Here is a 17624-nt window from a genome sequence, read left to right as displayed (position 1 = left end):
AAGGTGTCTGCCTACACAATACAGCAGGGTATATCAGATATCTGGGCCGACAAGGATTCTTACATACATTGTACCATCTCAGCCGAGTAAGCGACATCAAGATGCGACCAACACAGCATTCAGATCATATCGACTAGCAGTAATAGTCAGCCAGTCAGTCTCGCTCTTGCGAGGCTACTGACAAGCAACAAATGTATCTTGTACCTTACGACTGACTGATCTATCTAACTTTTTGGGTGTCGCGGGAAATTGACCGATTCCGCAAGCAAGCAAGCCGTCGATCTTGAGACGCACGCCGTCGCCTTTTTAGGCTCTGCTATTTGATAGATGCGTCCATCAACGAACAGCCATCAACGCATTCAGGTGCAGTAACTTACAGTACATACTGCCCGTCCGTACCTGGAGTGTGTACCAGATTCGTGTCGGTCTTCTCTTCCAGGCACATCAGACTCAGGGGTTTCAGGCGAGAAAGACCTCGGCGCCAGCGGATCCACGGGCCATAACGAATGGATATTTGCTGATGCCTTTTTCTCTCTGTTGTGTTCTGTTGCTTACCAGGGTCCTATATCATAGGGAGATGGCTCTGAGCACTTTACCCCACCGCACGTTCTGCTCTGGCAGAAAGTACCCGTCTGCAAAGTCGCGCTTGTGGCCTGCTGCAGGCCAGGTATATTACTTTGCTAGGTAGTTTCGGGTCTTAAAACAGTCCGACCTCGAGAGCCAGACTTCATGGATGTCCCTCCCGTCCCCATAACAATACCCACTTAATCGCCGTCTCTGCTCCATCAGCTAAGGATTGAGGTGCCACATTAGTTGAGCTAGTCCAACTAACCAATATCTTTCAGCAGAGTTCATGGTGATGTTGATGTTGGTTGGAGAGCTTATCAGCAGCCATGGGTGTATCCCCCACTGAAGAGATACTACTAGGAAACAAAGGACAAGAGGCCAAGACGATGTTGTCGTTTCCCAAAGCAACGGTTCCGATGGGGTGGCCACGCTGCGAGTGCAACACTGCAGATGATAGAGGCGTCAGTCAACCATGGGTCCTTGGGTGTGCCTGCGTATGCATATGCGGTATGCTGTATCTGTCTGCATCAACATGCTTCATTCACCCGGAAGCATGCATACTTCATGCCGTGGCCATATGAGAGACGGCACTCATCACCGCTGGTTCGCTCAACTGACTGATGAGCTGTCTCGTCCCGAGCTGCATCTTTCTTTGTGCCTGACTTCAGCCGGCGGGCACTCGTATGCAGCAGGAATAGTGCGATGCGCTGTCGTCTTGAGATGATGATGTACTGTATGGCCTCTGTTGTTGGTGCACTACAGTATATCCAGGGAGACCAGTTCCCCAGCGGCGCAAGTGGCCCGGGAGGAGAGTGAGACAAAGTTCGGTGTTGCACAGAGCACAGGACCAGGACCAGGACCAGGACCACAGGAGGGTCTCTTGGTCGTGGTCCGTGTGTGTGTCCCCAGTGAGATCTTCCATTAATATCGCCCCGGCCGAAACCACGGCTTGCACAACGGCTGATGCGGGTGTTGGATAAAGTGATTTGTCTTCATTCTCTAAAACGCATTAATTCAACTCGGCTAGAAGGGACATCGAACAGTCAAAATCCGTTGAGAAGAGGCATCTAGCAAATCCGATTAACTTTTCGCTGCTGCCTTACACTCACTGTAGTTTTGTCGATGGAATGTTCTGACAAGGGAAAAAGTCAATGCAACTCAACTCTTCCTTATGGATCTCGTCTTCCGCGCTCACCGTTTTCGTATGTGCAGGCAAGCTGCAGAGCGGCGTTACAGATATTCGGGTTGTTAATAGGATCAGGTTAGAAGGCAACACATTCTCTGGATGTCTTGGCTATCCATGTTATTAGACCTTGAGGCACAATATGTGTTGTTTTGGTGGGACTGGTTCAACCCGTCTCAGTCAGTCCTCATTTCGGTTTGTTTTCTTCTCTCTTTCTTTTCTTTTTTCACTTTGTTTTTAATTTGACGCATTGTATTCTGTATTAATCGATGCTTGTTATTGTTCTCTTTCCGTGATCGACCCAATGTTTTGGTTCTGATATTTGCTTTTCCCTCACTCATCGTGAGACGTTTTGGTTTTTCTCTCCCTTCCTTTCATGCTGTAGGGCAGGTATTGACTTAGCTGGGGCCGGCTACGTCAGTCTACTTCTCTAGCTTTCATATCAATAAGAGCTTGGCGTTATGGGTTTTGTTGAATGGATAAATGGAGGTGGGTTCTCCAAATTACCAAGGGACTGCTCCGTGTTCTACCCGTTCTTTCTCTATTGCATGTACTGTAGTATACGACGCTCACTACTTCCCAGATTCAATGTTGTTTTTCAGATCGACGCTCGAGTTGTACAAGGGAGGCAGGTGAGACTGCCCGTCTCGAATCCCAAAAGTGACAAAACCCTGTAGATCATATCGATGGAAATGGAAGACTCTTTCCATTACTGGACTTGACGCCGGCTTTAAAATAAGAACGTGATTGGTTGGGATACTGCAGATGTACAGTACCTACTGTACCTGCCACCAAAGTATTGAGCTTCAAGCTGGGCGGGCCCGAGGTACCTACCTACCTTGGTAATTTTCCCATTGCAATAATCTCAGTAAAAGCCAACAATAGGTAATCACTATTCTTTTATTCCCCCTTTTTTTCTTTCTCCTCCAAACAATGATCCGATCTTCTCAAACCTTCATCCCACGACATCAGTCACCAACAAGAAAAGTCTCAGTAAAATTTGGATCCAACTATCGACAATGACATTCGAACCGTTGCCCAATCTGGCACTGGCTTTTTTAGCCCAGGGGCATTCTGCAGCCACCATAGGCTCAAAGTCCAGGAACAAGAGCGCCTAATATCCAAGATGGGTCTAAAACAAAAGAAACAAAATGCGCCCGCCCCTAATCAAGGATCTCATAAAATACGAAAGCACGAGCCAGCCTTTGATGCAGGTACAGAGCACTAAAATGGACGACATCTAAGACATGGCACACGAGTACTGTACTGTACAGGTACGTCTATCAACATGGAGAGCAACCTTTCCATCCGTGAACAATCTTCAAGTCAACACACGCTTCGGATACTTAGCTGTCTACTCCCCACTCGATCATTTGTCTAAGGTATCTATGATAGATACAGGGTTCGCGTTGGCCAATCCTGATCCCCTATTCAAGTCTCCATCGACAAGACAGGAAATCGAAAAAGAAACAACATCGAAAAAACAAGCATTCGATTTAGAGCACTTTTTTTAGCCCTGAATCCTGTTTCAACACTTCCAGACGGCAATGGTGCGCCGTATTATTCAGGGGTATTCCAGATATCTGGGCTCGTGGGCTATTAGCTGATCACTTGTGCTAAACTTAGATCTTATGTGTAATCGTGACGATTACCATTTGCGCCAATTCGATGGGAACAGCATCAAATTGACCAAACAGTTTTGCCTCTCGTGACTGTGGTCTAATGCTCGTGCTCGACTGCCAGACCTACTGCAGCAACTTATCCGTTCAAATCGGTCTTGGTTTGACGGAAGAGAGAGCGGGCTTGCGTCTCAGGTTACCTTTGGTAGGTATGTATTGATCAAAGGCATAACGCTTGTGACCTGAGTCAAGTTGTTCTTTTGTGAGCTCCAGCAAAACTCAGATCGTCGAAAGCGGTTCTCGAACGAACGCCATACCTTCCCATCCACCGGGACCTGACGCGAGACGGCACCGCTTAAGTGGATGCTCAGCTTTATTCTCACCCACATTGATGGACGTTCATCTCATTAGTGACTCGCGAATCAAGAGGCTAAGAAGATAGGCATCAGGTACAGCACCTTCAGGCTTAGTGCATGGCTAACGATACTAATGCCGCATCCCATTGGCAGCGCCCAACTTACATCTTGACGGCGTCGTCTGTTTCAGGTTGCTCTCCACGTTGGACCGTGTGTTACGTACCCAGCCATACCAAAGCCTGCCTTCCCTTGAGCACGGCAATACGGCTGTGAGAGATCTTAGGGCTACGTTCTGTGTGTATTCCCGGTATTTGCTCATCCTAGTTGATCGCCGCAGCCATCGAGCCTTTTCTCATTATCCTAGTCTTCATGGGGTCTACAAGAGCACGAACAAAGTTATGTGAGATCGAAACAAAATCGGCCAGAGACCCCTATCTTTAAAGGCAGTTGGTTCTGCTCAATATCATCCGTAAAGCTGCCACCCTCAAAACCCCACCATCACGCCATGGTCGTCGCCCAAATGTGATGTCTAGGATGCTGTTGCACACTTAAACACCCATCGTCCGCATTTTACTCCTGATCCCCAAGATTCCTACGACGATTGTCACAGGCTCGTCTCACCCAGATTGATATCACTCATGATTGGGAAAGGCTGACCAGGATGACCCAGCCATAGCTTAAAGTTTCAGTATCGGCATAATGCCTGACCCCTGGTTTTCTGACAATTCACTCTTATGCCTGTCTGTATTAAAACCAAAATCTGATATAGCCAGATCGATCTCCTGCAGCACATCATCCCGAGTCACTAAAAACGGAAACGCCATGGCAGAGCAGGGGGTTGGGCCTGAGTGCCGACCTTGTTAACTCTATGGCCGTACCTACAGTTGCTACCAATCCTCAGCAATGATCATGTGAAATCTGCAATTCATGTCGGGGGCAGAATATAGCTCAGCAGGAGATTCGGTACAAAGCCAACGTATTGGAAAATAATAACGAAGGTTCGGCTTTCTACACACCGGTGGGCTTTGGTTATGGTTGTTCTATCATCGCAGGCTGACAGTTGTCGGTACCTGACAATGAAAATATCAGATGAAATGCCGTCTGAACCATTGGAATTCGTGGGTATCATTTGTTGTCAGATATCTCTTCATCGTGCCACGCGTCTAGTCCCCAGCTTGCCGGTAGCCAGGAACCCTCTATTGCCCATCTCTCCCCTCCAACCAATTCCTAAAGATCCAAAGATGATCCTTCCGTCTGGTGTCACCTCGACACCCGTCTCGGCCCCGTCTTCCGCAACTACAAAACATACCTGTTCCACCTCACCCGGGTGTAACATCGGCTTTGCGCTCCCACTCGCCTCCCAATTACAGTCGCGATACCGCAGGCCAGGTTCCGTGTCCAGCACGACCTTCTCCAGCTGCACCACGTCCTCGCTGCAGTTCTCTAGCTGCGCTTCAAGCACCCATCGTCCGTGTCCCTGGATGTCATCGGCCTTCAACGAACCCACCTTGGTGCGCACGATGAGTGATGCTTTGCAGATGAACTGGTAAAGCTTGCGGAATGTCCTCGTACGACCACTAGTCTCCGTTGCTTCGTAGTAGCTCACTGTGACTGCGAGTACATGGTTCCCTTCCTCCTTAAGGTCAAAGGATACCACCTTCTGCAAAGTGTCACCAGGCTCAAGATCTGCCTCTGCCTTGCCATTAGGTGGGCCGAGTTCAAGGCGCTGTACAGCGCCCATGCCTGGGGTCTTCATCTCTGCTTCGATGCGCACATCCCGGATATTCTTGGCGGCCTCCGGAGGTAGATCATTGTTCGCACATAGTGTACAGCTAAATGTCTCGCCAACATATGCGGACCCGAATGATACCGGAAGGTTGACGACTGGGCTGAGGAGGAAAGGGGACGGGTTTGAAGCGGCTTGGGAGTGGTAGGCGAGCGATGCTGGGATCGGAGCTGACTTAGTAGATGCGCCGACCGAGGAAGGGGGGTCGATTGGATGTTGCGTGACGAGAGATGGACGAGATAGTCTTTACGGCAGATAGTACGTTAGCTACGAAGCTTACGCCGGAATTGCGAAGTCAATGTTTAGCTCACCGAAGAACCTTGAGGGAGATAGAATGTGGCTCCTTAACAGGATCGTGAGAAGGATATCGTTGGTGGCTCATTTTGTCATGTTTTAAGCAAAGCACTCATGGGTATATATAGCGAATGCGACGTTTGCGCGTGTTCAAGGTTTTGTATAGGTGATCAATGGAAGTGGCAGAGTGAGCTAATCTGGAGATGCGACAAAGAGACGGGCCTTATCGATAAGGCGACGGACCCCTCACCAATAGGCAATGGTCAATGCCGAACTACATACGAGTTCTCCGAGTATGTAGCTTCTCATGATCACATTATTTACAGATCTAGCTTACCTCTTCATGTTATTTTTTACATGAATTACGAGCGGATATCATTGACCTGTCCCTAGGTATTTCAGTCAGATAACAATTGTATCTCAAATAGCATCACCTTGTTCACAGCCATTGTACTTGTTCTTCGACCTGCAATCTAGTCATTTCTAACAAAAAACAATTTTGCGACCTACTGGAAAGCAGAACTGCTATTTCTCGTTTCCATGCAAAGATGGTCGATGCGGGTTCCTACTCAACAGCGCGAAATCGTATATGGGACCTGATCAACACCCTTCTTTCCGTAATGCAAACTGGAGAGTTCACGTACAGAGCCAATGATATCCATCTCTAATGACTGACTTTTTCTTTCATTATCTGGCTGTGAGCATAGATACTCATCATATTGGTGGGGTGCATATTAAAGTCCTGGTGGGGGAGGGACCTGTGACATGTTAACACAAATCTATGGGCATTGAGAATACTGCAGAGCGAGGTGACTCCCTCAGTCTCAATAATACATACCGATCCATAGCTTCCTCCAGTTCCAGGTGGAGGTCCAGAAGGGGGAGGAGGCGGGGGCGCCGAGCTGGGTGGAGGAGGCGGAGGAGCCGCTTCACTTGGAGGTGGAGGGGGTGGTGATGCTGATTGCCCAGGGGCACCAGGAGCGCCAGGTGTCTGGGCCTGAGCCTGAGCCTGAGCACCGTAGTACTGCTGATACATAGCGACATAGCTGTGTCCACGTTAGTATAAAATGGTTGACATATCTGAGGATACTTACTTAGCATAACCGCCATAGGCAGCATAAGGGTCCGCGCCACCATAATACTGTGCGTACTGGGCAGCGTAATCGGCAGCATTAGTTGGACTGTTCACACCAGCAGGCGCTGGACTGTTGGAGGCACCGCCTGCGTTAGCTCCGTAACCACCATATCCGCCGTGAGAGCCGCCGTAAGAACCATGGGAACCGCCATGAGAACCACTGTGGGAATGGTTACGGTCGCCGCCACCGTTGTACCGATCGCCTCCGTAACGGTCACCACCGTAGCGATCACCGCCGTAGCGAGGTGGACGACTCTTGAACTCCTCGTATTGTTGCTTGACGTTTGCGATCAAATCCTCACACAGCTCCTTTGCCTTTTCAACCATGTTGGCATCAGGTCCACTGTAAACATGTCAGATCAGGGTCCCTAGTAGTGAAAAGGTTTGAACCTACGCAACGTGAAGAAACATGTCCTCATCGCTCTCATGGTTAGTAGCCGCCTCCAGGTAGCCGGATCCCCGGCCCTTGATCTGCACACGGCAGCCAGTCTCTTGCTGGATGTGCTTCACATAGGCACCACCATGTCCGACAACCTGAGCGCGCAGGTTAAAACCGTGTACAGGCTCTAGGCTTATCGGAATTTTCTCCTCGGGCCATTTGCGCTACAAGTAAGTTGTCAGCATCCACTTTATACCAAGTCATAGAACCCTTACTCTTCCAAACTCATCACGTTCAACCTGCTCCTGATCTCGGCGGCGGAATCGTCTCTCGTCTACAAGCTGAGGGAGCTCCTGCTGGATGAGCTCGTTGATTTTAGCGACGGCGGCCTCTAGACCAGATTTGCTGGTACTCGTGATGTGGAGGTACAGTGGAGGTTTCTATGGGCGGTTAGAACAGTCATCAGTCGAAAACATTGTTTTACTTACACCGGCCGTGGCCATGGTCTTGTTAGGATAGTAATTGCCGCGGGTGGTAATATCTTGCTAAGTCAATATTGCATCCTACTAAAGCATTAAGAGAAATTGCGTACCAGCACCGGTTTCATCTTTGATCTAATCAAGCGGGAGTCAGCAGGAGCAACGAAAGGGGTCTTGAAGCGAGCTATCAAGCCGTAAGCATGATGTTCTCGATCCAAGTGCAAAAGACAATCCGAAACAAGACTTTTGGATTGAAATTAAGAGTATTTACCATCTTTTGTGTTGCCCCCTTTGTGAGAAGGTAACGGTTCCTCAAGTCATTGACTTCGATGTCCTGAATGTAGTCGCCATCTGCGACATACATCTCACTATCGAGCGGGGGGGCGATCTTGTTCGAAGTTTGGGGCGTCGAAGTAGGTCGCGGTGGTGGGGATTCGGTGTCGGCAGACCTGATGGGTGGAACATCGACGTGTTGAATACCTTTACGAGCTTGGAGAGAAGCATTGATTCGAGCGGCGGCGGCAGCTACCAGCGTTGTCAGTGGTTGTCGTTGGAAGTTAGAGCCGGCGCAAGCTCTGTCTGCAAGACGGCGCCAAAAGTAAACAAAAACACATACCAGCGGCAGCGGCGGCATCATTTGGGGATTTCTTTGCCTCTGGAGTTGCGTCTTTCGTGATGGGACTGCGGTCTCTACCAGATTCAGAGCGACGCGACGGAGGAGAGCGAGAACGGCGGTCGAATCGCGATGTTCTCTTAGGTTCTGGTTCGGTCTGGTCGAAGCGCGAGCGCTTCACCGTCCGGCGTTCGGATTCATCCATGCCAGGCGAGATGCGAAATTTGACAGAAATTTGATAAGCTGGTTGAACACTACACGTCAGACGTTAAGTGTTGAGCTGGAAGTGCACTGTTCGTTGCTAGATCGTCACTGTGCAATGCGATCTAATCTATGCCTGTCGTAGGAAAAAAAAAAACAGCAACCAAAATGCGCATGTGTTGAAGTGGAGTGGAATGTTGATCGTCGATGGAAAGAAAGGCGACAAATCTCCTGCAGACCATACGCACGTCCCTGGTAGACGGTGCTTCTTGCGCCACACGTGGCGCATGGCTTCAGATACATGAGCTCTCCCGTACAGCACCCGAGACCGGCGATTACTAGCAGTATCTAGATGTGGGTCAAGTTGACTGCAATGGTGCCCTTAGACAACCGTGAACATAAAAATTAGGTGGTCTTAGAATCAATTGATCAAATACAGTACTTAGAGTAGAACCATGCAGTTTAGCTGTTAGATACCAATCCGTACCTTAGTAGGTAGGATGTTTTTGGATGATAGGGCGTATTTCATTGGGCAATTGTATTAGTGTGGCTTAGCTTACATGGGTTTACGATGGATGGATCTGGGGAATCAATTGTTGGGGTTATCTGTGCGCGGCAGCGACAGCATTGCGTTTCCATATTAATCAAAAGGCATGTTTCCTTAGGTCTTGAAATAGGTATATGTAAGCACATAGCAAGAATCAGAGTTAAAAGTATTTCATTCTTCTTTGTGAGATCAGTGCCTATTGTCTGGGTCTTTTTGCATAATGATCCAATGATCTTAGAGAATGGATTACACTTCATTCACGCTCAGCACCTACAAACCTACATAGAGACAAACCTGGCTTTATCAACTTCACCCAGCATGATACAATTAAATCAACAACATTATCTACTGCCTACGAATTTAGCCATCATATGTACTCTATGCTCGCTGTGCTAATAGATTGATCTGCTATACCTTCCGTAGCTACCTACCTACCCTATGTTTACAGTGGAGGTGTGCTTTCCCGGGCAGTGTTGACCAACTCCGAACTTACAGCGGACCCCTGCCGAGCTGATCCGCACCCCCGCAAAATACCTGCCCCCCGTCTCCTCGTAGCCTCCGGTCACCGGCCTATCGGTGGCCCATTGATTTTTTCGGCATCTCCCCTCGAGCTCTCTCTTACTGACTTGAGTCACCTTCATCTTACCTAAACGCCCAAACCAATTGCTATTTTACCGTCACGAGAAGCTTCTTGTCTGACCAGAGAACCCTTTATCGTTCTCCTGTCTCTGCAAGATGGCATCTCTACGGTCATTGACTGCACCCCTTCGCTGGGCTGCCCCCGCGAGGGGTGTCGCCGCTGTGCGATATAGCTCCTCCTCGACCTCTGCCCTCGCCTACAAGGCCATCCGCCGCCGTTCTGCTCCTCTGCCCGTGAGCGACAACCCGCCTGCCTGGTCCGCCCAGTCCGCCGTCTCCAACATTCTCTACGAGACCCCCGTTCCCTCTACCGCTCCTCCCAAGCGACACATTCTCAACTGTCTTGTTCAGAACGAGCCCGGTGTTTTGTCCCGCGTCTCTGGTATTCTTGCTGCTCGCGGTTTCAACATTGACTCCCTGGTCGTGTGTAACACCGAGGTTGATGATCTCTCCCGTATGACCATTGTCCTCACTGGTCAGGACGGCGTTGTTGAGCAGGCTCGCCGACAGCTTGAGGATCTGGTCCCTGTCTGGGCTGTCCTTGACTACACCAACGCCGCCCTCGTCCAGCGTGAGCTTCTCCTTGCCAAGATCAACATCCTTGGACCTGAGTACTTCGAGGAGCTCCTTCACCACCACCGTGAGATTGCTGCCGGCGAGTCCGAGGTCGACTACGCTCATGAGGCCATTGAGCGCAGCCTCTCCGATACCGCCAAGGACTTCCATCCCAGCAAGCTTGCTGTCAGTCAAGCTCTCCGACACAAGCACGAGCATCTTAAGTCCATTACTTACTTTGCTCATCAATTCGGCGGCAAAGTTTTGGATATTAGCACTAGCAGCTGCATCGTCGAAGTGTATGTTGCTTCCCTTATCCCCTTACGCGAAATGTACAATACTAACTTCTTACTTCAGTTCCGCTAAGCAGTCCCGTATCGATTCGTTCCTCAAGCTTGTGGCCCCCTTCGGCATCCTCGAGTCTGCCCGCACAGGTTTGATGGCTCTGCCCCGATCTCCTCTGACCGAGGCCAACCAGGAGGCCCTCACCATGGAGGCGGACGAGGTTGTTGATGCCAGCCAGCTCCCTCCCGGTTAAATCAGATACCTTCAGTTAAAGGCTTAGCCCAATGGCGTTTTTTTAAGGAAAGGATCTGGTTTAGTTGATATAATTCCAATTACTATTTTTTACACATACGCCAATGCTCCGTCTTCATCCCGTGCTGCAATCCAAAAATACCAGATGTATCTATGCCTCACATTTGGTTTAGCCTTAGAACTTACCCTTGTTGACAACAAAGCCTTCGAGGGCGGCTAAATGATATTAGTGATATGTCTTCAAGATGATTGGCGTGGATACTTACAAACAGCAGCCCAAAGGCGGTTCTCGGCTTCGGGGAAAACCAGAGATCGAGGGCTGTAGAATACCTCATCGGTCACCTCCTCAGGGTGTCGAGGCAAGCAGTGCATGAACTTCCAATCAGCCTTAGCACCTCCTCGCTTAGCAAGATCGTCAGAGATTTGGAATCCAGCAAAGTCCCTCAGGCGCTTCTGAGTGTCGGCTTCCTGTCCCATCGAAACCCATGTGTCGGTGACAAGAACATCAGCGTCCTTAACAGCCTCCTCAGGGACATTAGTCTCAATGAGCTTGCCAGGGGAGGAAACACCGTCGCCGGCGGAGACGATGAGCTGCCTCATAGCATCGGGGATCTCGTATCCCTCAGGAGAAGCGACTGAGATATCGACACCCATCTTAACGCAGCCAATGGCCAGGTCGAAAAGAACGTTGTTGGCATCGCCGACCCAGGCAACCTTGAGGCCATTGAGGCCTAGAGTAGCTCCCTTTGCGTTTGCCGAGGGGTAAGTCTCGTGGAGCGTGAGGAAGTCGGCAATTGTTTGGAGAGGATGGAAGTCGTCAGAGAGAGCATTGATAACAGGAACACTTGAGTGCTTAGCCAGATCAGCGACATCAGAGTGACGTCCGACTCGGGCAACCATGCAGGAAGTCATGGAAGAGATGACTTTTGAGGTGTCATAGAGAGATTCGTTCACCTTTGAACACATTAGAAGAGTCGTTGACTATACGACGAGTTGAAGACTTACACCCAGCTGGATGTCATCCTTGCCAAGGAACATGGGGTGGCCACCAAGCATTGTCACAGCGGCTTCAGTAGAAACTCGGGTACGAGTGCTGCGCTTGCTGAACATCATAGCTACAGCTTTGCCAGCAAGACCAGCATTCAAGTAGCTAGCAGGAGCCCCGCCTTTGACAGCGATTTTTCGAGTGTTGGCATCACGAACGAGGTTCGCAAACTCAGTAGGAGTGAGATCAGCAATGGTCATAAGATGCCTTGGGGTGGTAGCCTGAGTATAGGCTCGCTTTTGAAGGCCTGCAGCGGCGCCTTGAGCGATTCGGAAAGCCGAAGTCTTCATTGTGAACTGTGTGCGTGCTGATTAACTCAATGAGAAGCTGTATGATCTTATATGAGTTGAGAAGCTTACAATTGAGTTTGTTTGGGAGATTAATGGCTGGAGAAGGAAGTTTTTGTTTCAATCAACAGCTAAAATAGGTCAAGATGAGTCGGCGGATGAAGAGTCACTCACTATTGGACGATGTCGTAGAACTGGGGATCTGACTGTTAAGGCCCATCTACAGCAGGCGGCTCGTTCCCGCCCAGCCGCCTCAACATCAGAACCTAAGCGGAAAGAGTCAATGCCCCACTTTCTTTCTTCTTTACTTGGCCGGTCTCGGGACTTTCTACGTATAACAAAGGTGTTGAACCTGTGATTCAATGTATTTGGTATTGCTCACATCGAAAATACACATATCTCGAGTCTGTGACTGACATTGAATTTGATGACTGGAAATAATCAATGAGTGCAAACCTTCAAACCCATGCGTTATCAATGCGGATCCATCTCTTAGTAGAAGCCGTTACCGGCCTCTGAATTTGCAATGGTGATCTCCCTGTTGGTCCACAGAGCCCTCACAGCGACTCACGCTAAGATAATATATAGTACAGAGTAGTGAGTACGGATACCTAACCTATGTGCATTAGGTTAACAAGCGTCAGGGTGTCAGAAGAATTGGCCGTCGAAAGCATAAGAGACGAAATAATCTAGCTATTTTATGCGAGCTTAGACTAGCAATTAGACTACTTTATTTCTGTAGCATAAGCCTCAGAGGATAATTCTCCTAACACCCACCAGATAAGAACTAGGTACCATTGTGGTTTCGGCGCATTCAATGCTGAACTCTTTGTCGTAGAGCAGCGACATATAGAAGAGCGCATGACTCTTGACTTAGGTTGGTAATGGACCTATGTTGCTACAACCATAACACCAAAAAGGCGATCACTATCATGAGTTGCTCGTTAGACAGCTTCCAAGAAACACAATGACTGTTGTTTTGGTAACTATTCTGCATCTATTCCTACCTAGATACACAAGACACCCAGGCCATATAAATCAAGGATCCTATAAGTCATTATTACTAGAAAGATTGATTGCAAATACGGATGATTAATAAACCTCCCATCAAGAAGAATAACATACCTAATCTTCATCCTCTGTGTCTACCTACCTAACTACCAGAGATAAGATAGTTGAGAGCAGGTATGTTAGTTTAATGGAAAAATGACGTCGCTCGAGACCCCCAATCACAATCCCCAGGTCTCACCAGCCCAGGTCAGGTCAGTGGAGGAGCCTTGGTTCCTGGATTAGAAGGACAAGGACCAATCAAAACCCACCCCGCTACATCCTTATCAATCTCGCGCCTAATTAAACCCTGTGGAGGTGACTGACTTGCCCCGTCGATGACGAGTCGCTTGCCCAACCTTAACTTGCATGATTTCCTCTTGATTCTTACATCAACCTGACCTATAAGGTGCCCTGATAAATAACAACGACGATTCTCAACCTGATATCCCCCTTCGTAGCTGCGAAACATCCTCAAACTCCCTGCGCCTGATGCGCGCGTTGAATATCTATTAGCGGTGTTCACTATTCCATAATCCTACAATGCCAACAGACGAAACCGAGCCTCTCGTCTCGCCGACGCGCGAGGAAGGGGACCCTACCGAGTCATCGCCTCTTCTGGGCCGCGCCGATGACGACCATCACGCTGATGCTGCGGAACATGATGGAGAAGACGAGACCTCATCTCAAACTCAGTCGCGGGGCTGGAGTTTCTGGCCAAGACGCAACAAGAGTACTGGCACTAGATCGGCCTGGCGATGGCCTTCCATCATTGCCATGGTCATCCTTGGCATCATCGTCATTCTCATCATAGTCCTCGGCTTTCTCGTCCCCCCAGCCGTCAAGGAGTACGCCGAGAAAGCTGCGGTTCTTGAACCCACCAACCTGTCCATCGAGAATATCACTAGCGACGGCATCCGAGCGCGTATCCGTGCAAAGGTGTATCTCGATGGATCGCGGGTCGACGACAAGAACTCTCGCCGCATCGGGAAGGCAGTGACCGGTATCATGCGGAAACTAGAGACCAAGGAGACGACCGTGAACGTTTACCTACCCGACTATGCTGATGCTCTCGCTGGCACTGCTGTTATTCCTCCTCTGGTGGTTGACATTGTTAACGGCCACACCAACGAACTGGACTTTGTGGCAGAGGTCAATCCTGGCGATGCCGAACACATTCGCAAGATCGCGAATGATTGGTTAGATGGAAATCTGAACAAGTTGAAGGTGGTGGGCAAGACCAAGGTTCACCTTCAGTCCGGAGTTTTCCCACTTGGGTCTCATGATGTGGCAGAATCTATGGTTTTCGAAGGTCAATCTCTCTACCGCTCCTTTGCCTCCTTATTTTTAGGAAAGAAATCACTACTTTAATTAGAGCAAGCATTTATATCTATCCAGAACCCGACTGACACAGTTATAGCCAATGAGATCCCGAACATGCCTGAATACAACATTGAACGCATGGATCTTCACGATCGCCCGGTAGATGGTCACGGACGAGAAGTCATCGAGGCCGACGTATCCCTGAAAGCCCACAACGACTACCCAGTCTCGTTCCAAGTACCGACTCTTGGTTTCGAGGTTTTGGTGCCCAACTGCGACTCAACATTGCCGTCTATCAGTGTTGCAGAAGCTGTCACGGACCCCATTGACGTTGATGCCAAATCAGATGTTAGAGCTGACGCCAAGGGAACCATTCGTGATATCCCAGAATCTCTAATCAAAGCATGCCCTCACTCCGAGTCATCTCCCTTGGACAACTTTATGGATCGTTATCTGCATGGCGAAGATGCCAAGGTCTTTGTGAGAGGAAAGAAGCTCAACGACACGAACACTCCGGAGTGGATCTCAGATATCCTTGAAAGCATCACGGTTCCTGTTGACTTCCCTGGACGGTCTTTTGATAGTTTGATTCGCAATTTCTCCCTGAGCGACGTCGATTTCAAGCTACCCGACCCTTTCGCCGACGTTAACGATCCTGATGGCGAGCCTAGGGTTTCGGGTACTGCACAAGTACTTGCAGCTCTCCCACCTGAGCTGAACGTGAACCTGGGTGTAGACAAGATCCGTGCAAACGCTGATCTGTTCTACAAGAAACGTAAAATGGGCGAGTTGAACCTGCAACACTGGCAGGATGCCAACTCAACACGGGTTCAGGACAAGGAGAACAACGAGACTTTGCTCAACATCACATCTCGACTGGTCGATGTTCCTTTAATAATCACAGATGGTGATGCCTTCAGTGAGGTTATGCAAAAGCTACTATTTGGCGGCGGCGACCTCACACTCGACATTAAGGCTGAAGTCGATGTCAAGGTCAAAACTGTCCTTGGCATCTTGACGGTAAAGAAGGTTCCCGCAGAGGGCAAGATTCCAGTAAACGGTCCGTCATCGCTGTGGTAATCTCTAGCATCCCCCATGAGGATAAACAATCCTTGTCTACACATTGAAGTATTTTCATAACACGCCTCACGACCGTGCTGAGGACTAATGCTGACTTGACTCAAGGATTTCCCGGTAATGCGCTCGGTAAACTCAACCCTCAGGTCAGCGAGATCGAGGTTCTAGAAACAACAGAGACAAGTATTCAGATGAGAGCCCTTGTCAACCTCACAAACCCTACACCCTATGCAGCTACTATCCCTTACCTCAGCGTGCATATTCTTCATGATGGAAGGCTTCTTGGTGAAGCTATATCAAGAAATGTGACCTTCAATCTCGGAAAGAACACAAATCTTCCTGTTCATGCGACGTGGGACCCTCTGCAGTTCGGTGGCGAGAAGGCACATGAAATAGGCCGCAAACTCCTGTCAGACTATGTATCTGGTGAGAACACAACTTTGACAGCACGAACGCACAAGAAGAGCATCCCAAACGTTCCTATTATAGGCAAAGCGTTGTCGAAGATCAATATCACCCTTCCCGCGCCGCGAATAACGGTCCCCGGCGAGGACGGGCACGAGGGTGAGAAGCCACGCTTTATTGCAGACGCCACCTTCCACCTCTTTTCGTCGACAGCCAGTTTTACACTCCTTTCACCTCTATTATACAACACTTTATACATAGAACACATCAACGCCACTGCTCTTTACAACCACACAGAACCCATCGGCCAGATTATACACGACGAGCCGTTCCCAGCAACACCTGGACGTTCCCAGACTCCACGCCTCCCCGTAGAGTGGTCTCCTAGCCGCGTGGGCTATGGCAAGCTCAAGGAAGCTCTAGGCGGCTCACTCAAGTTAGATGCCATAGCCAACGTCACTGTGAGGCTGGGCAGCTGGACTGAAACACTTCACTATAGGGGTCAAGGTATTGGGGCCAAGGTCGGCCTATAGATGATTGGATTGGAAACACATTGATACAGAAATGTTTGGAGTTAGGGGTTTTTCTACTAGTATGGACAACTTGGGTTCTTGAGGCGCACATCACCACTATTCTTCCTTAGAAACAAAGACTTGAGATACATGAAATTGATTTCTCTTCATTATTACCTGAGAGCAACACTAACCTGAACTGTGTGTAATGATCCAAAGGGGATGTTCTCGTGAACAGTGCTTTGTATTATGACTGGTTCATGAGTGGTTCTAGTCGAACAGTGCGTACAAAGATGTAAAGCATGAAGAGTGAGCATCCCAAACAAAGGAAGACCACCGTGTTCAGTGTGACTCCTCGCCTCGTGCATGAATTATCAAAGAGCATGGAGCACCACCAACGCAGTATAAAAGTATGGAATATACCAGCTTCAATAGCTACTCATCATCAACTTGGTTCCGAATACAAACAGTTTGCAAATCCAGTACAAGCCAAAAACAATCCTCAAGTAAGCTTTCACGGCTACAAAATTACACTGACTTCACTCTAGAAATTGCAAAGAACACAATCACCATGCCTTCTCAAAACTCTACGAAGAACAGCACTGTCAAAAACGACAATGCCAAAACCACCGACACTCTCACCCCCAAACCCTTGAATCCCAGGCCAGTCAAGTCAACTAAGAAATCAGAGTCGGCCCCTACCCTTAATGAGACGGTCGAGGCTCTCAAGGAAGAGATAGACCAGACGTTGAAGGAAATGGATGCCGTTTGGGAAGAGATTGCCGTTGAGAACAAACAGCTCTACACGATCCAGGAATGGATATGAGGTGATTTGGGCTTCACTCGAAACCCAGCTCATGCTCTCAGGTTCTAGTCAATAAAGACTGCCACAAGAGAATGAGATCGGAGATGGGCAGAGTATAAGATACTGAGTATAGTTAGTCGCATAGCATACAACATACCTAGATCTAGATCTTTCACAGCGTCAGCAGGAAATAAAATTGAAATGAGCACATGAATAAGGGTAAAAGCACCTTT

At 49.0% G+C, this 17624-nt stretch overlaps 5 protein-coding genes across 5 annotated transcripts; 2 read left to right on the top strand and 3 right to left on the bottom strand.

Moving 5' to 3' along the window:
* Positions 1-4872: 4872 nt before the first annotated feature.
* FIESC28_03024 (uncharacterized protein) lies at positions 4873-5893 on the bottom strand (the record flags this gene model as incomplete). Its single annotated transcript, XM_031157173.1, has 2 exons — positions 4873-5755; positions 5823-5893. 2 exons carry the CDS (start codon positions 5891-5893, stop codon positions 4873-4875), a joined length of 954 nt encoding a protein of 317 aa, XP_031018715.1.
* A 646-nt stretch (positions 5894-6539) lies between these two features.
* On the bottom strand, positions 6540-8901 carry FIESC28_03023 (uncharacterized protein; the record flags this gene model as incomplete). Its single annotated transcript, XM_031157172.1, has 10 exons — positions 6540-6563; positions 6644-6851; positions 6900-7283; positions 7335-7543; positions 7595-7759; positions 7808-7860; positions 7912-7933; positions 8070-8323; positions 8415-8665; positions 8861-8901. The coding sequence occupies 10 exons, from the start codon at positions 8899-8901 to the stop codon at positions 6540-6542; spliced, it is 1611 nt and encodes a 536-aa protein (XP_031018714.1).
* A 993-nt stretch (positions 8902-9894) lies between these two features.
* On the top strand, positions 9895-10891 carry FIESC28_03022 (uncharacterized protein; the record flags this gene model as incomplete). The annotated part of the gene is made up of 2 exons (XM_031157171.1): positions 9895-10652; positions 10711-10891. 2 exons carry the CDS (start codon positions 9895-9897, stop codon positions 10889-10891), a joined length of 939 nt encoding a protein of 312 aa, XP_031018713.1.
* An 89-nt stretch (positions 10892-10980) lies between these two features.
* Positions 10981-12225, bottom strand: FIESC28_03021 (uncharacterized protein; the record flags this gene model as incomplete). Its single annotated transcript, XM_031157170.1, has 4 exons — positions 10981-11015; positions 11077-11106; positions 11157-11844; positions 11896-12225. 4 exons carry the CDS (start codon positions 12223-12225, stop codon positions 10981-10983), a joined length of 1083 nt encoding a protein of 360 aa, XP_031018712.1.
* A 1587-nt stretch (positions 12226-13812) lies between these two features.
* On the top strand, positions 13813-17412 carry FIESC28_03020 (uncharacterized protein; the record flags this gene model as incomplete). The annotated part of the gene is made up of 4 exons (XM_031157169.1): positions 13813-14581; positions 14690-15652; positions 15778-16581; positions 17135-17412. The coding sequence occupies 4 exons, from the start codon at positions 13813-13815 to the stop codon at positions 17410-17412; spliced, it is 2814 nt and encodes a 937-aa protein (XP_031018711.1).
* Positions 17413-17624: the final 212 nt, after the last annotated feature.

This window comes from Fusarium coffeatum (genome assembly GCF_003316985.1).
Source record: "Fusarium coffeatum strain FIESC_28 chromosome Unknown BRIP53273_contig_65, whole genome shotgun sequence".
In the NCBI taxonomy this organism is placed as follows: domain Eukaryota; kingdom Fungi; phylum Ascomycota; class Sordariomycetes; order Hypocreales; family Nectriaceae; genus Fusarium; species Fusarium coffeatum.
Note: the sequence above shows the minus strand (reverse complement) of the source record. Positions and strands in the feature narration are given on the sequence as shown.